The following is a 19,770-nucleotide window of genomic DNA, read 5'->3' on the forward strand; positions in this document are numbered from 1 at the left end:
TTGTTTACAAAATTTTCCCCATTATTTCATAAAATGGGGACGACTCCATAAAAATTTAATTGTACCCTTTATTGGGGCGAGAGAAATGTCAAGAGTTCGTAAACTATCTTGTACACATAAATTTAAAACATGACAAGCACATCTAATGTGAAAAAATTGTCCGCCAAAAGTGGGTTTGCAAATATTTTCTAATTCGGGAACAGAAGCGGTATTTGCAGCGGCATTATCAAAACCAATTGAAAATACTTTATTTATCAAATTATATTCTTCTAAAACTTGCCTAATTATTCTATAAATATTATGAGCCGAATGTCTTTCATCAAAAACTCGGAATGCAATAAGTCTTTTTTGCATCGTCCAATCATCACCTATCTAATGACACATGACACTCATATAAGAATGAATTTGCCAAGCATCACTCCAAATATCTCTACCTATATGCACACGTCCATTGAATTCCGCAAAAAATTTTGCTAAAATTTTTTTTTCTTTTTTATAAAGATGAAAAAGTTTGCGTTTAAGAGTATTTTTTGGAATAGTTGGTGCTTGCGGAACCAACGCAGTATTTTTCAAATATTTCATATTAAAATTTTCACCAGTATTAAACGGAGCATGATCAAGGGCAACATATTCAGCTAATGTTTGTTTATAAAGTGCATCGGTGTAACGAAATATAGGATGAGAATTAGAAGTGGCGTACCCGGAAATTTGTTGTTGCGTATTGTCGATCCCCGCTTGCGTTGGATGTTTTTTCGTCAAATGCCGACGAAATGTTCCGTACCCGTTTCCTTTCGTAAATTTATATGTTTGCGAACAATATTTACATTTTATATTATACTTACCTTCGCCTTCATCACGTACCTTGTCGAAGTGTAGCCATAAGTCGGATGTGTTATCTCGGCCCTTTCGTTCCGGCTCATTTGCCGTTGACGTTTCTTCGACACTAGTGGGAGAATGAAGACTTTCTTGTGTTGGGATGTGCTCGACGTTCGTAATCGGGACATAGTTGATATTATCGTCGTCGTCTTCCCAACATGCATACTCACGAGGATTATGTTCGGGAATGGGATGCTCGGAATCTCCCATAGTCATCTTGCCCTTGTCGGCATTTCCGCTTCCACTTGCCATTTTTGAGAGAATTGATCGGAAATCCGATTGAGAGAATTGAGTCGGGATTGAGAGAATTGGGAGAATTTGAGCGATTTGAGAGAATTTGAGAGATTGTTCGGAGAATTTGTGACAAAAATGAAAGGGGGAACATACGTATTTATAGGCAATAATTATTTTTAATTATTTTTTTTTCTCAACGGCCAATTTGGCCGTTGCACATTGGCAATGGCCCAAAGAGCCGTTGGTTTGGGGTTGGGGGGGGGGAGGGTTAGGGGAAGGGGGGGTGGGCCCGGGGCCGGGGCAGACCTGCAGAGAGCCGTTGGGCTCTCTGCAGGTTTGCCCCACGGCCCCCACGGGCCCCTTTTTTTTTCCCCCCGGTTCCCACAGTTATGGAACCGTGGGCCCGGTCAACGGGCCGGTTTTGGGCCGGTTCCGGGCCCACGGGCCCAAATGGCATTGTCTAAAGTCTCGCCAAAACCTGCAAAAACAAAATCAAGAGGGCCCAAGCTTTGACCAAAAGTTACCTGGACCATCACTGCTGCGTATGATTGTCGAAGCACCGCGGGAACTGGATGGGGGAGACTCTGCGCACTGGGGCCTTGTCGGATTTACTGACGGACATCGGGAAGCAGCTGAGATTGTCCGTGGCTAGTTATATTGTTGATCTCGCTAGAGATGCAAGTGAGATGAACGTGGACAAACCACCGAGAGCTTTTTTGTCCTCCTCCCTCTTCATTTCTGCTATGTATTCTCTCAATGTGCCAATGTTATGAATTTTATGTGCCCCCTTTGCTTGTGAAGCATAAGCATGCTTTTATAGGAAAAATTATGTCAACTTAGGGGCTCTAACCTATGACTCTTTATGAAATAGATCCCGAATTGCAAGACCTTTTTTAATTAAGCCCCGAAGGAGCTAATCACTCTTAATTAAGTTCAAATCAACCTACATTCCTTAAAAATTTCGGCACAAGATCAATTCAGATAATTCAATTGAGTTCAAAACCTTGAATTAAATCCATCCACTTGCCGATCGATGAAATGTGTATACAATGTATGCTAAAATAAATATGAAAACTGATTTGATTATTTTCGTTTAGAACTAAAATTATTTCTAATTTTTTCTTATGCAAAAATGACTGAAAAATGTTAAACAAAATTTAGGTGTCAACATTTAGTATAGATTTATTGAGTGAATAATATTTCTCGGGCGGAAATTAATGAAATAAACAGTTTTGTTATCCCTTTCGACTAGGGTGGTTTGGTGGGAGTATCGGGAGATTTTCAACTTAAGAATTAGAGGTCGGTTGGTCAAATCTCAGAAATTAAGTGCAAACTATTCTGGACGAGAGCTACTTTCATTAGTCAAAGCCTGAATTTAACCAGCTAATAGAGCTCGTAAGGTGTTCCATACACCTCCTGATAATCGAATCGTTGCGTCAATGCGCTTGGACTGTTAAAAAGGGGAAATAAATTGCGTTGTATCCCGTCAATGGAACGTGTGAAAGGGAGATGTGATTCTCTCAAAAACACCAAACAATCTTTCTTGACATTGTTCTTATATTTCACATGACATGCCACGTTGTTATTGCTGTTGTTGTTTGGAGTTTGATAGAACAAGAACGAAGTGATCGAAGATATTTTAATTGAAAACTTAAGTTTAATAGGTTGAAAGACTGAATTTCATGATTCAATTTCGAAAAGACACCCTTTTTATCTACATTAGGAACTTAAAATAAAACATGGGGTGTGCTGGCTTTGGGCTTATTCAGATGGACCTGCTTAGCTTATGTTAGGATTTTAGAGCCGGCCGCCGGCCACCCGCCACTCATACCTTTGGACCTATGTCAAGAAGAAGCTAGTCTAATGAGAAGCTAGTGTTAGGAAAATCTCACTTTTAAGGATTAGTTGTTGTGAATTATTAAATATATTCCAATTGACTCATCATTTAATGATTAGGTTTTTTGAGCAAGTGTGGATCGAATTACTTTCGGCTCTCTCTAGAGCTGTCAATATGGGTCTTTGACCCACTTTTTAACTCACTTTTATTCATTTGGGTCAAATATGGATTCAACAAACTTAAAAAATGGGTCAAATATAGGTTTAGGCCTATAAAGCCCATTCAAATATGGGTTTTAATTCGATCCATTTTCGACCCGTAGCCTATAGCTTCGCAAGATAACTTTTATTCACTTGTAAACTATCGCCTACCATCCGCATGCCGCCGTCGCCCGCCACCGCTACACGCCCGCCCGCTACCACCACCACCGACCGGCGCCTCGCTGCTGCCACCATTCGTTCGCTCGGCCAATGCCGTCACCCTTCGAGAACTCTCTAAATTCAAGGCAGAGTAAACGGTGGTTTGCGCAGTGAATCAGATTCGGGTTGGTTTTTCCCTTCGAATCTGGTTCGATTCGAGCCATGTCGGACCGAGATCTCGAGCGAGGCTCTCGGAAGGGCCTCACCCCGGCCAATTACCCTAGTGGGAGCTACAACTAGACGGCATACTATGCGAATCGCCACTGCTACTCCAACGGGCGGTGGACGTCGTGGCTAATCCCGATGATCGTCGTCGTCAACGTCGTGGTGTTTATTGTGACAATGTTTGTTGGGTTCGAAGGCAGCTACGTTGCCAAGTTCCTCGGGAGGTTCTCGTTCCAACCGCTCCGAGAGAATCCTCTCTTCAATCCTTCTTGGACTACGTGAGTGTTTTTGTCTTGTTTGTGTGATTTTATATTCGTAGTTTTTGTGCAACCTCATGCAGTTGGGAGCCTCACATTCAGCTCGAAATTGAGAAAATAATCCTCGCATTGGACTTGTTGCTTGATGATCGACTGTCCCGGTGCGAGAAATGTGTACTCTAGTGTGTATTCCACTTGATTCGTGAAATTCAACAGGTGGGAGGGTGGGCGGCGACGAGGGCCGGGCAATGGAGGCGGTGGGCGGTCGACCAAACGGTTTTTACATTTTTTAAATTTATGAAACAAATATATCATGATTTGGTTAAATATATAAGTATTTAAATTATACAGGTCGGGTTGGGGTATGAGTCGGGTTTGGGTTGGGTCGGGTTGGGTATGGGTCATCAAATTTGTACTATGTGAAAATAGGTCAAAACGGGATAAATGGGTCAATATGGGTCGGACCATATTCGACTTGATCCAAATTCAACCCGACCCACTCATTTGACACCTCTAGCTCTCTCCCTTTCTCTAAGGTGAATCGAGAAAAAGTTCAATGATTATTTTGACAGAGAAAGTTTATACGACACAGTTAGTATAGTCGGTGCGATGATAATGATACACCTGGTGTATGTTCAAACTTTAAAGGAGAGCATACTTAACTGAGGAGCGTGGGTTGGGCTGAAGATTGGGTGGGCGATGGCGTATGCCCAATTCCTTGTCCACATCCCACGTGGTGAAACTTTGCCCCTCCACCACCTCGTGGAGAAATTTTTTTTACAAAAAAAAAAATAATCTAAACGCATTGTATTTATGACAATACAATATTAAACTTTTTAATTCGGCCAATTTACGTTTTAATGATTTGTCAATTTGGTCTTTCTAGCCAATAAATTGGTAGGAAATCGCTAACGTAGAGCCGATAATGCTATATAGGATAGTCAAGATTGATGTATATAATTTTTATAATTCTTTTGTTTTATTATATTTTCTTTCTTTCTTTCTTTTTCTTTTTTTTCTATGAAGTCTAGCGAGGGCTTGCTGATCCTTGCCTACCCCAGGCGAGGGTAAGCCACTAGGCAGCGCCTACAGCAAGTGTGGGTTGCGGTCATTGCTCAAACGACCACTAGGCGAGGGCCATGATCGCCGTGACCCTCGCAAGGGCTTCGTGGCCCTCACTAGGTTTGGGCAAGGGCCACGACCAAGTAGGGCTTCATGCCCTCTTTGGCTTAGAAGAGATAAAAAAGAAAAGAAAGAAAAGAAAATAGAAAAGAACAAAAAGAAGAAGAAGAAAATAAAAAAAAATCGAATGTTTAAAAAAAAATTATAAAAATTGTTCACGTTAACGTCGGTCATGCCACGTAGAACGGTCGACGCTCATATAAGCAATTTCCTATTAAAATTGGTGGGATGGACTAGATTGATAAATCATCAAAAAGTTTAGAAATAAATTAGTCAAATTGAATGTTTAAGATTGAATTGGTACAAGCGCAGTAAATTTGAAAAAAAAAATCGGTAATTTTCTTCCACCTTGGGTATAGGAGATTTGCCGTGACAATATATATCCTTTTTTATAAGATGGTATTAAACATGTTAATATAGTGGCTAAAATTGTCACTATAATAGTGTTCGAGGCTACATACTGTTCATACTTTTCAAAATACTAAAAGATAACGCATAAATAATTTGAATAAATACCTCTATATTCTCAGTGAATAAACTGAGAATCTAAGTGAGACAAAATAAGAAAGTTGGGGTATTAAAGCTATGTCAAATTTAATATTAAAGTACTAAATTACTTTGTACTAAGATGCTAAATCATTAGTTATTACTGAAATAACTTATTTGAAGTAGTTGATACAATATCATATAATTTATCACTTGCCCATAATTTATGTATCGAGGTGATCGATTTTAAGGTAGTAGATTTTGGATCAAGAATCTCAAACCTAATCCATCAGTGCTAGAACCCGGGTTTGGGACCGCGAACTAGCTTGGAACCATACCCACCTTGCCCCCTTTTTTTTCCCCTTCTAATTTTAAACAAATTATAAATAACATTACATTTAAAGTAGGAGAGCATTCATGGTAATAACCTTTTGCATAGTGACTAAAACATTAATGCCCAGATTCAATCTCCATGTCTAAAATATGGTGTTTTTCTTTTAACATATATTATGCATGGGTAGGTCAGTTCTCTAGAAAGTCGAAGATTCGCGGCAAAAAATTGGAAACCGAATCGGTCAAGGTCAGTTTCCCGATTTTTCATTCATGAACCTCACCTTTAATGGTAGACGTATTTTTCACATTAATCATACTATTTGAAATTTATACAAATCATCACCAGGATATATTTATGCCGGATACAAATCCCATCGAACTAAGACAAACAAAAATGTGTGAAAATTAAAATTAACAGGTATTCACTGAACTCTTCCAAAATACGAATTTTCTTTCAAGATCATATTTTAATTTTCAGTGAAAGAAAAAAAGAGAGGAAATTTAAGAGAGAAAAAAAATCTTGTCTCCCGCCACTGATTAACTAACATGTGGTTCAAAACTTAACCAACTGAAAGCAAAAACCTCCGACAAATATCCTCTGCAGTCTGCTCTGCCCCCAATCTCCTCCTCCTTCAACCTCCCCTCGCTCCATCTTCTCTGCAAAATCTCTCTCTCTCTCTAATGTCTTCTTCTTCTCCATCCTGCTCTCTGAACCCCACCACAGTCTCTCTTCATCCCAAACCCCACCACCACCACGCATCCTCCCTCACCTTCCCAGTCTCCAAACCCTCATCTCTCTGCCTCTTCCCCAAGGCCCACCGCCACCTCCGTGTCCTCTCGGCATCTCCCGGCAGCCCCGACTACGGGCTCGAGGAGTCCCGCTGGCTCCGGGAGGAGCAACGGTGGCTGCGCGAGGAGCAGCGGTGGCTCCGCGAGGAGCAGAGGTGGGCCCGCGAGAGGGAGTCCCTCCTCGGCGAAATCGCCGGGCTGAAGCTCCGGGTTCAGGCCCTAGAGCGCGAAGTTCAGATTCCGGGGGGCGATCCGGGGGAGGTGGCGAACATGGCCGCCCTGTTGCGGGCGTTGCAGGAGAGGAATTTGATAGCGGGGAGCGGGTCGAGCGCGAGTCCTTTGGTATTGGAGGAGAAAAAGGAGGAAGAGGCGGTGGAGGAGAAAGCCGTGGGGGTTTCGCAAGGTGAAGCTAAAGAGGAAGAGAGCGAGAGTGAGGAGAGGAAGAAGATGAGGAGGAGGGCACTGAGAGTAGGAGCTGAAGGAGATGAGGTTCGAGCAATGCAGGTCTGCTTGCAACCCCTAATTAACAAATGTTGCTCGAAAGGCGAGTTTTTGCAATTATTGATTTCCTCTTTGTTCTTCCATTTGATTGTTGGGTAATGCTGAATAAGGATTTTGAGATAATTTTTGCGAAGTGTACTGTCTTACCGGTAGATGATTGAGTAAATTACTTAAGGCCATAGGTCAATAATCTTCGGGCGATTTGTGAGTTGATTACTGAAGGATAATCTGCAAACTTTGGATTATGTCAAAGAAGATCACCATGTTGCTGATCTGGCGAGGTCCCAGAATATAGAGAAGTTTGATGTGGGAAGAATTGACTCTGATTGAGAAGAACTAAGAGTTTAGTGCGACGGGTGAGGCGGATTGAAGTTATGGCGGTCCTAAAGGTACCCATAGGTTGAATGACTTTTCGAGTAGTATGTCTCCTAGGAAAAGAAGTTTAGCTTTTGCTGATTCAGTCGAATAAATTTGTTAACGTGCCAAGTCTAACTTGTTATCTTAGGGGACATTGACGTGAATTGAAATGCTAAGGAAGCTTGATAAGATTATTATTACTGGGTGACTCTCTGCTGTAGTCATCAGTTTGAGGTGTATGCAATCGGGTAGATGCAATTCTTTTTAGGATCAACAATTCATTTGAGTTGAAAAACTGAATTTGGATTCAATTTAAAGCTTATAGTTGGTTACTCTTAAAAAAGAAAAAATCAATAGCAGAAGAAGAGCAGATAACGGGGTCTATAATCGACAAGGAGGGTTAAGTATGGGCCATGGCAGTGGAATTCATCTTCTCTTCCGTTGTCATACTCTCCATTTCTCGGTTGTGCTACACCTTTTAGCTGACTTGCCAGTCAAGTTTTCTTTTGATAGTAATGATTCTCTCACAAATGTTTCGTTCCGACAGGAAGCGCTTCAGAGGTTGGGATTTTACTCGGGTGAAGATGACCTGGAGTATTCCACCTTCTCCAGCGGAACTGAGCGAGCTGTGAAAACTTGGCAAGTAGGTTGCGAGATCCAAATGTTTGCTTCAGTTCAACTCAAATTGTCTGATTAATTTCTATGTTCATTCCCATCCTCGGCAAAATGATGCTGCTTCACAGGCCTCAGTAGGTGCCAAAGAAGATGGGGTAATGACTGTAGAACTTTTGGAAAGGCTATACTTCGGGAAAGAAGTAAGACCATTTTCTACACATGTCTTTAATTTCAAACTTTGATCAAGCAGTTTATGAACTTAAACTTTGAGTTTCTCGCTGCAGCTGGTTATTGTGAAACTTACAAGATTGGAATACAGCAGGCGGAAATTGTTTCTCTTCAATATAAATTGTTCAGTGAATAATTGGCTAAGCATGTTGCTGTTTCCTAGGATGGTGCAAATGGAGCTGCAGCTTTATCGGTGACAGAAATGTCGGAAATTCAGCAGACGCTTGTTAAACAAACTGATTCAGAAGTCGAAGTATCTCAACATCGAGTCTTTCTACTTGGTGAGAATCGTTGGGAGGAACCCAAAAGACTCGCCGGCAGAAATAGACAAGATAGTGAAAGCAAGAGTGGCAACAAAACGACAAAGTGCCTCGCTTGTAGAGGAGAGGGTCGCGTAATGTGCACAGGTATCACTAGTGATTTCCCTGTCCTCTACGTAGATGATCGCATAGGTGCTTGAAAATGGAAAACAATTGAACCATGCTTCTGCTTTAGAGCTTTCAGTTGTGACTCTTCTGAACTAGAAACTGAGGTTAAAGTCAAGCTAGCTTCGATAACACTCATATCCTAAGCAGTTTGCAGTATTTTTACCACTGAATTCATGCTGTTTAAAACACAAAAAATCTCATTTATGGAAGTAGCAGAAGAGAAAATAGTCATGAAGCACAATTCTGTCAAGTAGATTCATCACTTGGGGAGCTTGGCAATGGTCAAATCAAAGTTCTTAATTCTGGCCAGAAGTTGAGTTAAATGCGCGCTGAGTACATATGCGACTTATGCAAAGAACTGCAGCTGCAGATTCTACCAAATAGCAGCAAAACCTGCCAAGAAACAGATTGGGAATGGGTGTTGAGATCTGACCTTGAATATCGGTTCCCTTGTTCTCTGTCTGACATTTTGTTCAAAGGCGCTGGCTGTAATAGGTCACTAAAGTTTCGAACAGAAGTTGCAGTCTTAGTAACACGTCCTTCTTACTTGCAGAATGCGATGGGACAGGGGAGCCAAACATTGAACCACAGGTAAAACGTGGAATGGAAATCTTTCCCTTTGTTTACATTGTTGCATGCAGTTTTCCGAGATTGAACTTATCGAGTTTTGCATGCAGTTCATGGAATGGATAGATGAGGGAGCAACATGCCCTTATTGTGAAGGCCTCGGTCATACAATTTGCGACGTTTGCGAGGGGAAAACTGTGGTTTAGGCAGCAATACTCAGTTTTGCTTAGTCCTTTCAGTTATATAGAGCATCTTTTATACGGATGTATTAGCTCCTGCCGAGCAAGCATCAGTCGCTATAGTAGACAGTATCATTGTCGAACTCAAGCTATGGCTTGGCTCTGTGCTTTATGACTGATTCAAAGCCTAACATCGAGCCTTGATGAAGTCGTTTTTTGGGTTTCGATGTAGAATTGCTCGGGCACGTCGTGACGTCTATTTTCAACTAATTGTTCAGCTTGAACCTTCTCTGAACCAGGAGAAACAAAAGGGACGAAATCGTTCTAAAAGTAAAATTAGAAGAGTTTGATCTTGAACAGGAACTAAGGTTTCAGTCGTATTAGTTTGATTGTTCTGTGCCGGCTCTATGAGATCACCACGCTTGTGAAGCCAATTGAAGTTTTTCCATCCTTACCAGTTCCACTGTAGTTTCAGCTTTGGGAATAAAAGAGATGATAATAAAAAATGTGCATCATTGAATCTAATCTAATATAAAATAAGTAAAACCAATCCTAGAAATCATCTAGTGTTTTGTCGAAATTTCTCTCATGACGAAGTGGTTCTTCGTGATGCACTTAAGGTTGGCAAACTCAGAATGGGTTGAAATTTGGTCAATTGCATGGAAACGGGCCGCTGATCAAAACTCACCGCTATGCCGTGACGAACGTTTTTTTTTTTTCGCATTTTGGAGTTGTTCTCATGGGTTTTTGGACGTTTTTCATAGTTTCAGTGGCGTTTACGTAATTTTATGTTTTTTTATGTAATTAGGGTTAACACCATATAAAATGGTGTTTTAGGGTTTCGAGAGACCCCAAACTTTGGACATCTTTTGTTGATTTTGATAATCACACTTGAGAAAACAGATTGTTCCTCGTTATCGATTCTTAATTCCTGTTTAGCCAATTTCCGTTGCGATTCGGCATCACTTCGACTTTTAATTAAAGGGGACAGGTCTTGCATTAATTCCTTTTGATCAGAACCATAATGTATAAATGCAAATCGTGCCGAAGGTTAATTGACAATAAAATTTGGCAATACAGACTCGATAAAGTAACCAAATATTAACCAATTATGCTAGAATTCAATCAACGACATAGCTTGAGAACACAAAAGCACTATGTAGGAATTTAATCGACCACACGACACCCAAGATAGATACACAATGAAATATAATCTGCGACACGAATCTAAAAGCTACAATAACAAAAAATCAAGTGCAATGCATGAAAGTAAAGACGAAGTAAATTTGTTTTGATTTTTGTGGAAGGTCAATTTTTGCGGAAGGTCCTCTAAAGAGTATTGATGTGGCTATTTCAAGCCTACAAACCGATGTTAAAATGGAAGTTACGAAAATATGTTACAAAGAGAAGTTATGAACAGAGGTTACAAACGGTTACCGGGCGATTACTTCGATTGTTTCTTTGACTCCATTACGTTAGCGGTTGCTTTATTGCGCTGCGTTGATGGTTGCATTCGAGATTGTCGACTTCACTTTTTGTTGATTTCTTCAAGTTGTCAATTCATCAAGTTGCTGATAATTCTATTCATAAATTACCAAATTCTGCTCTCGTTGACTCAAGCTATCACATGTTGATAAATAACAAAAGATCGGTCATTTTTGTGTGCAAATAAATGCCACCTCTAAAAGAAGCATTAATATCACGAAAAACCTCAAACTAGTACACATGTAACAAATTTATCTTGAACTAATTTATTCATTACTAAAAATCCCAAATTGATACATCTATAATAAATATATCCTCGGTTAGTTTTTGTTAACACCGAACTAATGATTGTTTACACCTTCCATAAGGTCATGCACGGGCCAAGAATGCTGAGCCATTTAATTCAAATACGAGCGAATCATACCGATGCTGCACTTTTGGGATTTTGCGAAAGGCTCAAATTGTTGTTACAACCCGGACCAGTGAGATGATACTTTTTTTTTTTTTGTCGGAAGGGGTACAATTGTGACGAATATATCATCGCTAGATTTCAGCAAGGTTGAGCCTCGCTAAATTCGACAAGATAGAGTTCGCCCGAGGCTTGTGAGCTCGAGCCTCTCTAGAGCTCGCCGGCCTCGAGTGAGGGCAATAAGGTTGAGCTTGTTGGCCTTGAGGCAAACTCGTCCCTCGATCGTGGCCATCGTCATGGTCGATAATTGATAGAGGAAGAAAGAAAAAAATAATTCAAGTTTTGAATTTTTTGGTAATTTTCTGCAAAAAATCTCCATACCAAACGACATAAAATATTCTCTTATTCATTTTCAAGTTCAATCCAAATACCGAAAAAATTATTTTTTTTGAAAAATGATATTTGGAAAAATATTTTTGAAAAATGATATTCTGAAAATTATTTTTAAAAAATATCTCATTTTTTCTGAAATAAACGGAGCCTAGATTAAAGAAAAAGTAATACCACGAAAAAAATTCAAATTGGTACACCTATGACAAATTTATCCTAAACTATTTTTTTGACTATAGAAAACTCCAAATCCGTACATCTGTGACAAATTTACTTCAAACTATTTTTTTGAACACAAAAAACCCTAAATTGATACACATGTGACAAATTTAATCCAAACTAGTACATTTGTGATAAATTTATCCTCTGTTAGTTTTTGTTACATTTTACTATCAAATTATTGAGTTAGATAACACGCGAGTGTATTTGGTTGTGTTTTTTACCTTCTGTTTGTCATAAATGCATGAGTTTGAGGTTTTTTGTAAAATTAACCCTATTTAACGAGAACTAAAGCGGGATAAATTTATCACATGTGTACGGGTTTGGGATTTTTTATGGCCGAAAAATTTAGTTTGGCATAGATTTGTCGGGTGTATCAATTTGAGGTTTTTGTCATATATGTATCAGTTTGAGGTTTTTTGTGGTAAAAAAATAGTTTAGATAAAAAAAATTTTTTGGTGTACCAATTTGAAATTTTTTGTGGTTAAAAAAATAGATTTGGTAAATGTTTTTTTTTTTTTTGGTCGAAAGTTTGGGTAAATAGTAATCTTCAGGCCGTGTCTCGTCCATGACAAAGATGAAAGACTAGGTGGGACTATATTAGGGCACCAAAGCTTCACCGCCGGCTTCGCTTCATCTTCAAGCCGTCTCTCTCGGCTTCTCGGCTTCAAATTTAGGCCGTCGCCAACCTCCGACGAAATAGTAATCTCCGCTGTCACGGTTGATTTCTCCTCCTCGCCGAGCTTCGATATGCATTTCCTTTGCAACTAAATTATTTGCTTCTATAAGTTATGATTTGGATTTAGTTGATGATTACGCGTTTTATATACGGATCAAGATATCAACATTCGTTTATGCTATCTGGGAGTATAGGTTTGCTGCTAGTACTTATCATATATGTTGATGATCAATTTCCAGTATGTGATCCCAATGTGTGTGTTATTCTATGTTTTCCCCGATGATCTAATGCAAGTGATCAGCTTATTTCTCCTTTTCGCCGAGCTTCGGCTTTTATCACTGACTTCGGGTCCCAGAAAATGCGCTGTAAGAAAAGATAATAGTGGAAATAGAGCTGAAGTGGGTTGGGCGTATTGAAATGATTGGGATAGTAGTTCGAGACGAGTAAAGTGCAAAAATTGTTGGAAATGTTTTTTAGGTGGAGTTTTTCATGTGAAACATCATTGATATTGTATTTTCTGTTTAATGCTTGTGGAGTTGTTAGTGGGGTTGATATTGTGAGGACACTACCATTGGACTTGCTTTTAGCACGTTGGTGTTTTATGACGAATTTGTATTTGGGGGCAATCGCTCCCCTTGGCCCCTTATGTTGATCTGTCCACGACTGTCCTGGGAATGTCTTGTTGAATACTGTAGCCGACAAATTTGTATTATGTTGTGATGGCGAGTGATATCGGTTGGAAGTTTCTAGTACGATGAGTGAGTAATATAGTTTCCATGATACATGATATCTCTCTCTGTTTTCATTTTGGAAATTTGCAGGCAATTATAGATTTGGCTTTGTGTAGATAGTGGATGCATTTTTTATACTGCTTCAATGATTATGCGGATATATTGAGGAATTGTGTTTAGAGGGGCAATTGATGTCCGCATTATGGTTGTATGAGAATATGGAACGGGGCAGTGCTGATCCTGAGCTAATTTCTCATAAATTTCTCTTGACTGAGCACATTTATCATGGAGAATCCGGGGAGAGGAGAGGAGGTTGATGAATTTCAATTCAGTGGATGTTCTGACAGAGATGCTGTAGATGCCCATGATTGGAAGATATAAAGAGAGACTATACCATGGCTGTAAGTTAACGTCTGAAAACTTTGATAAATCCTTCTCCTAGATAGCTTCCATCACAAGTCTGGCACTCATTTACTCCTTACAAAGCTGATTTGTAAATTTATAATGTTGTTAATTCCTTTTCAGTTATTAATTGCCCGTGGGGATCCATTTTTAGCACCTTTGTTGTCCTCCCATGTTTTCCTTCTCCAATTCATGGACAGTATCCTTGACTGCATCAAGCGCAATGTTACTGATATCCTCTTCTCCAAAACCAATATTTATCCTCAACCAAGGTAAAAGCTCCATTCATGTGCAGCTTTATCTGTAACAGATAGATGTTAACTAAATAAGATTTTATCATTTTATCATGCTGCATATTGAGCTTGCTAAACTCGTTTCACTTTTTTGTTATCTGTGGTGCAAAGAATTTGTGAGCAAAATGGTCTTGCTTTGCCCCTTGAAGTTGCTGTGGAGACTCTGCGAAACTGGGTGGCAAGAGAAGATTGCTTTCCAGAAGAGGATAACTGTAACAACAAGGGGAACCCAAAGGAAGTTTACAATGTTTTGGATGGATTGCTAAAGGGAAATTTGGAGCGTCTAAAATCAATGAGGTGTGGTACTTGAATTACAAGTTTTTGATGTTGAGGCTCTTGTGTGCTGATCAACTTCCTTTAGAACCCATTGGAAATATGTGCTTTGATTGCATCGGATGTTGCTTAGTTCATTCTTTTCCCCCCTTGCAAAACTGAGTCACAGGCATAAGCTTTTAATTTTGATAGTGATCGTGGTTTTGTAATGTGATCCTTCTGTACATGTATCTGTTATAGAGAATATGAGGCATCCTTGTGCGGAGGTGCTACTAAAATTGATCCTTAACTTTCTAGGGCCGTATATGATCAGGTTTAGCTGAGAAATTGATCCTTGTGTGTGTGACATTATGAATTGGCGAGTATCCTTTGAAACTCTCTTAGCTCATCACTAAATCTGCCCTCGTCAAGGTTGATTTATAAGTTGGTTTCCTATATTTATTGCGGAAATCATTGTTTCCTAGAAATTTTTTTTTTTGGTCTAAGTTTCCTAGAATTTGATGACTCAGTCATTATCAGTTGCGACTGATGATGCTTCTTGTGTCTCAATGTATCACTTTCTAAGCATGTTAACGTGCTTGTGATAGCATACTGACATGAAATGTCCATTGAAGAAAGGTTGAGTATTGTATTGGTAATTGTGATTTCTTAATGATGTATAGCTTTGTCTTAGATCTGATATTCAAAGTATTGATGATTATCATGCTGAATATATCTATTTGAGATATTGTAGTCAATGAACTTCTATCAGGTCATGGCAGTAAGTGATGTAATTCCATTCGCACCATAATTATTTTTTTATTGATTTTCTTTCTCAAAATTTGTAGGGAGAGCATAGATGTGACAGGCATGGTTGATGGTGGGTACAATTTAGTGGCTAATTATGAGGATCATGAAGGTATATTAAGGAGTTTGTGTTCAGAGGGTAAGCTGGGGGCTGCGCTATGGTTGCGTGAGAAAATGATACAACATGGTGCTGTTCCTGATATAGTTTCTCACAACTATCTCTTAAGTGGATTGTGTCGAAGTGGTAACTTAGAGAAGGCAGGTTCTCTGTTTGCGGATATGTTGAAAATGGGACCTTTTCCCAATTGTGTATCCTTCAACAGTTACATCATGGGCTATTGCCGTACTAATGACATGGACAATGCTCTTTGTCTTTTGTCTTCTATGGAGAGTTGTGGTGTTCAGCCAAATCGTATAACCTGTAACATACTAGTGCATGCTTTGTGCAAGAGGGGTCTTTTGGAGGAAGCTAGGCAGCTTCTTGGTCGGTTAGTTAATGAGGATAATGACAAGGCATCCTCGGATTTAATCGCATCAACTATACTGATGGATGGTTATTTTAAGAATGGTAATGTTCTTGAGGCAGTTTATACATGGGACAAGATATCTCAGGAGAAAAATAAGATGGATGTGATTATTTACAATGCTTTTATTCATGGACTTATTTCAAATGGAGACATGAGGAGTGCGATTGGTGCATTTTGTCAAATGCTGAAAAAAGGTTTCCATCCTGATGTTTTTACTTACAATATTCTTTTAAGAGGATTCTATGAAGAAGGAAAATTGTGTGAGGCGTCCCATGTCTACTGCATTATGTTAATGAACGGAGTTGCTCCGTATTTGATCACTTACAAAATAATTATTCGAGGCTTATGTGCTCATGGAGATGTTGAGAAAGCATATGAGTTTCTTCAGCTTATGTTAAAGGAGTCAATGGTGCCTGATCCATCCATATGGAATTGTGTTATTAATGGTTATGGAAGAGGCGGTGATCTTGGTAGAGCGCTATTTGTGAGGGATCAGATGTTGGTGTCTGGCATTGCGCCAAATGTTTTTACATATAATGCATTAATAGATGCACAAGTAAAGAGGGGAGATCTTTCAGATGCTTGCTTGCTCATGCGAGAGATGCATCCAAAGGGGCTTTTTGCTGATGTGGTTACTTACAATATGTTGATAGGTGCTGCTTGTAACTTACGCCAGATGGATTTTGCACTTCGGTTATACAATGAAATGATGAGAATGGGGTGTAAACCGGACATTGTAACCTATACTGAACTAATCAGGGCTTACTGTGTGAGAGGTGACTTGAACAAGGCGGAAAGGCTTTTTGACAAGATACAAAAATCTGGAATACCAAATGGTCATGTTCCCCTGAAGATTCTTGTTAATGGATACTGCAAAATGGGGAAGCTTAATCTGGCTTTTAACCTCTATAAGAAGTGGCTATCGAACTGGAACTGACTTCCCCTTTTTATGCTAGAGAAGTTGGGATTCTCCCCACATGCAACTGCAATTTCTCTTAGGCATAATTCATGATGGTGGCTTTTCCACTTGTGGTGGCTGTGTATTATGCATCAGCTTGATCCAAGGTGTGTTTATCTTGTATTGTTTCGGGAGTCTATTGAATTTTATTACTCTTTACCTGTGATTGCTAAAAAATTTTGAGGATTGTTATCATCTGACTTAAAGATTTGAGGGTTGCCACTTTTGTTCTATCATTCTGTTCAGTTGTTTAATCTGATGTTTCAACTCCTGCAAAGTTCTTTACGAGCTTACAGAAATCAGGACCTTGAAAAAATGATGGTTTTCTCAATTCACTACTAAAGAATATCCAAAAGTGAAGTTTCAGGTTTTCTAGACGTACAACAATGACATGATAAATTAATGTCATAAAATGGACCCTAATAAGTGTGGTCAGTGACCATTGACCAATATTTCATCTGTTTTTTATTCTTTCCTGATCCCCCTTATAAGTGTAAATTATTGTTAGATTTTTTGTAAGCCTTTCTTTCTGGCAAAAGAGCACTTTTTGCGGTTTCTGTTCATTTCTCCTTTGTGAGTTGTTTCTTTTCTTTTTTAAACTTCATTAATGTTGCTTCATCAGTTCGGGATGGCTAACCGGTGGTTTGTGTTGTTTTTGACGTGTTCCAATGGACCGGTTTAAATTTCTGCTTCACAGTTCTGTTTTGGAGTTTTAAATTCTCAGTCAATAACAAATTCTGTCTGTCATGTATCAAGCTAAGAATTCGATTATGGTTCATCAGGATTCTGATACCACGACGGAGTTCCAGAAAGGATTTAACTGTCAGAGAAGAAGCAGTTTCAAAAAATATCTAAAGGGGGTTTCTCCTTTAGCTTGTCCATGCACAATGTTAGCATCATATTGAGGCATGCTTTCCACAGGAGGTACAACATATTATTGGTATGCTATTTTGGTTGGGTTGGCCTCTTTGAAATGGAGCTTGCTGCATAAGAAAATCTCAGAGTTACAGAAGCAAATTGCCGATTGAGCTAGTGCCGTCATTTAGAAGATATATGATGGCCTATAGTATGCAGTGTCAACTGACTCTTGCTAAGTGTTGATAACTTTTTTTGCTCGTGGATTTGGCTGTTCATTGGCATTTCTACTAGATACATCTCATATTTCTGCAGAAAGTTTCATGCTGCAAGAGCAATATAATGCCGCATGGAGAATGCATCTAGCTACGCATTCACATTTGTGGGAGCAGAGTGTCATCCCAAAAAGACAAAAAGGAAAAGGTAAAAATTGTGGTCTTCCTTTCTAACTGTTATGTGTCCAACCTCTTATAGGAGGACAGGTTCTATTTAGATCACTATTTTTAGGAGCTGTTGCTTGTTGACATGTTCTTTTTACTGGCAAAATTTGATGGAACTGGGGGAAGCCAAACATGGTACTACTGTACATGGCGAGTTGATCTTTTGATGTTACATTGTTATTTTCCATTTTTCATCTTGTGCAGTTTGGAAAATAAACAGACCGAGGTTGGCATATGTAATTTCTGTTTATAATTCTTTGAGTAGAGCACCTTTTATGCTCATTCCGCGAGTGCAACATTTTTATCTTTAGTAATTAATAAGCATCACTGTCAAGTGTAATTTAGTCTACTAAATTACTTCTTTCTGGGAATGTCGTCCTTGAACTCTATTAACCTATTTACTCAATGTAATTCAATAATTTATTCTTCTTGTCGAAGCGCTGACATACAACTGATTTCGCAAAGCAGCAAACCAGAATGTGCGCGACCACACACACACACACACACAGAGGTGCTCTGTACTCATGCACCACTGTGGAAAGCTCTTACTCCCTCACATCACCTCCCTTTGGTTTCTTCAATTTGTGGTCAGGTTTCCTTTGATTTTACTGGATTGTTGGTTTTTCCAGAATGTTGGTGCGGGCATGGAGAGATGGCCTAGCTGCACATATTGGGGCAACAGACCTGCTTGTCAAGTTGGATGCACAAGCTGTTGTTCAGGCTTCCAACAAATGATGACTTATCAGACACTTTCACATGCAATGTTTTGGCTCATTGCAGGTCCTTGCGGACCTTTATTCCGGTGATGAGCTTGTGTGGTCGGAGCCGCCAGGTGAATATATGTGCGAGGATGTGCTGGCTAAACATGGGAGAGAACAGGAGGAAGGGCTTGTTATACGGCTGGACTCCATTGTGGAGACCTATTCCTCTGATGGGCTTGAGTTAATATCTCCACTCACTGTGACAAAGCCAGTCATGGGTATGATTTGGATCACTCAGTTTTGCAAGTGTGTGTTGTCTAGACTTACTATTAGAGGGACTTCTCAATGTACTAGTATGGTGTCTTATGCCCCTGTATTAGGGATTAACGAGCAAAAACGCATTTTGTAGTAGGGACCACCAGACAGCTATTGCACGTTTGGTAGTTCATTACAGTTATTAGATGCCCATGCCCATAATATATCCATATATGTCTATATGATGCAGTGGCATTTGATTTTATCCACATTTGCTTAGCAGCATTTGCCTGAGACCTCTTCAAAGCTTTTAACGAACTTAAATGATAAGCTTCGTGGTATCGGTGACTCACTTTTGTACCTCTTGGTAAATGTCTCGTAGGGAGCATGCTTGTTTTAGCCAAAGTAAAAGGAAAATGAAAAAGTAGTTTATTTTCTTCGCTTTTCCGCCACAATTTGAAATATTATTCAATTAAAAAAAAGGATGGAAAAATTATCTCAATTTATGTGTCAACGGTCAACCATTTGTATTTTGTGAGACTATCAGTAATTTGGATTTAAAAGGAGACAATACGCACATTGTAAAATTTTTATCAAGCAAAAACTAAAAAGTAAAAGTCAAGTGAGACGGATTGTTCTTATATATGCATTTGTGACGTCAGTAAAAGAAATTGTACAATTTTTTCATTCGTATATATGAAATGCAAATGTAGGTGACTGACTAATCAACTTTTCCGTATAGTGAAATTTGCAATGGGTTCATCGGTTTTCAACTAAGTTTTTTTTTTTTTTTTTGCAAAAAATGATTTATTTGATTCCTAAAAATGATCGCTTGTAGTCTTTAAAAACTGAACAAAAATGAACAAGCGAAAAATATTTTCATCGTTCATAAAAATATTTAAATATAAATTATT

At 39.2% G+C, this 19,770-nt stretch overlaps 2 protein-coding genes across 3 annotated transcripts; both read left to right on the forward strand.

The window, feature by feature from the left end:
- Nucleotides 1-1,682: 1,682 nt before the first annotated feature.
- Nucleotides 1,683-9,785, forward strand: LOC115743423 (protein disulfide isomerase pTAC5, chloroplastic). The gene is made up of 7 exons (XM_030678187.2): nt 1,683-1,855; nt 6,365-7,082; nt 7,984-8,079; nt 8,180-8,251; nt 8,443-8,686; nt 9,261-9,298; nt 9,385-9,785. The coding sequence occupies exons 1-7, from the start codon at nt 1,683-1,685 to the stop codon at nt 9,478-9,480; spliced, it is 1,437 nt and encodes a 478-aa protein (XP_030534047.2). The 3' UTR covers nt 9,481-9,785.
- Nucleotides 9,786-12,602: 2,817 nt separating this feature from the next.
- LOC115743359 (pentatricopeptide repeat-containing protein At5g24830) lies at nt 12,603-19,054 on the forward strand. Of its 2 annotated transcripts, XM_048284972.1 has the most exons (8): nt 12,603-12,676; nt 13,457-13,767; nt 13,892-14,040; nt 14,173-14,358; nt 15,162-16,712; nt 17,388-17,529; nt 17,776-17,883; nt 18,681-19,054. In XM_048284972.1, the coding sequence occupies exons 2-5, from the start codon at nt 13,762-13,764 to the stop codon at nt 16,582-16,584; spliced, it is 1,764 nt and encodes a 587-aa protein (XP_048140929.1). In that variant the 5' UTR covers nt 12,603-12,676; nt 13,457-13,761; the 3' UTR covers nt 16,585-16,712; nt 17,388-17,529; nt 17,776-17,883; nt 18,681-19,054. The 2 variants fall into 2 exon arrangements, with proteins under 2 accessions (XP_048140929.1, XP_030533963.1); XM_030678103.2 differs by lacking the exon at nt 17,388-17,529.
- Nucleotides 19,055-19,770: the final 716 nt, after the last annotated feature.

This window comes from Rhodamnia argentea, chromosome 1 (assembly GCF_020921035.1).
Source record: "Rhodamnia argentea isolate NSW1041297 chromosome 1, ASM2092103v1, whole genome shotgun sequence".
Taxonomy (NCBI): Eukaryota; Viridiplantae; Streptophyta; class Magnoliopsida; order Myrtales; family Myrtaceae; genus Rhodamnia; species Rhodamnia argentea.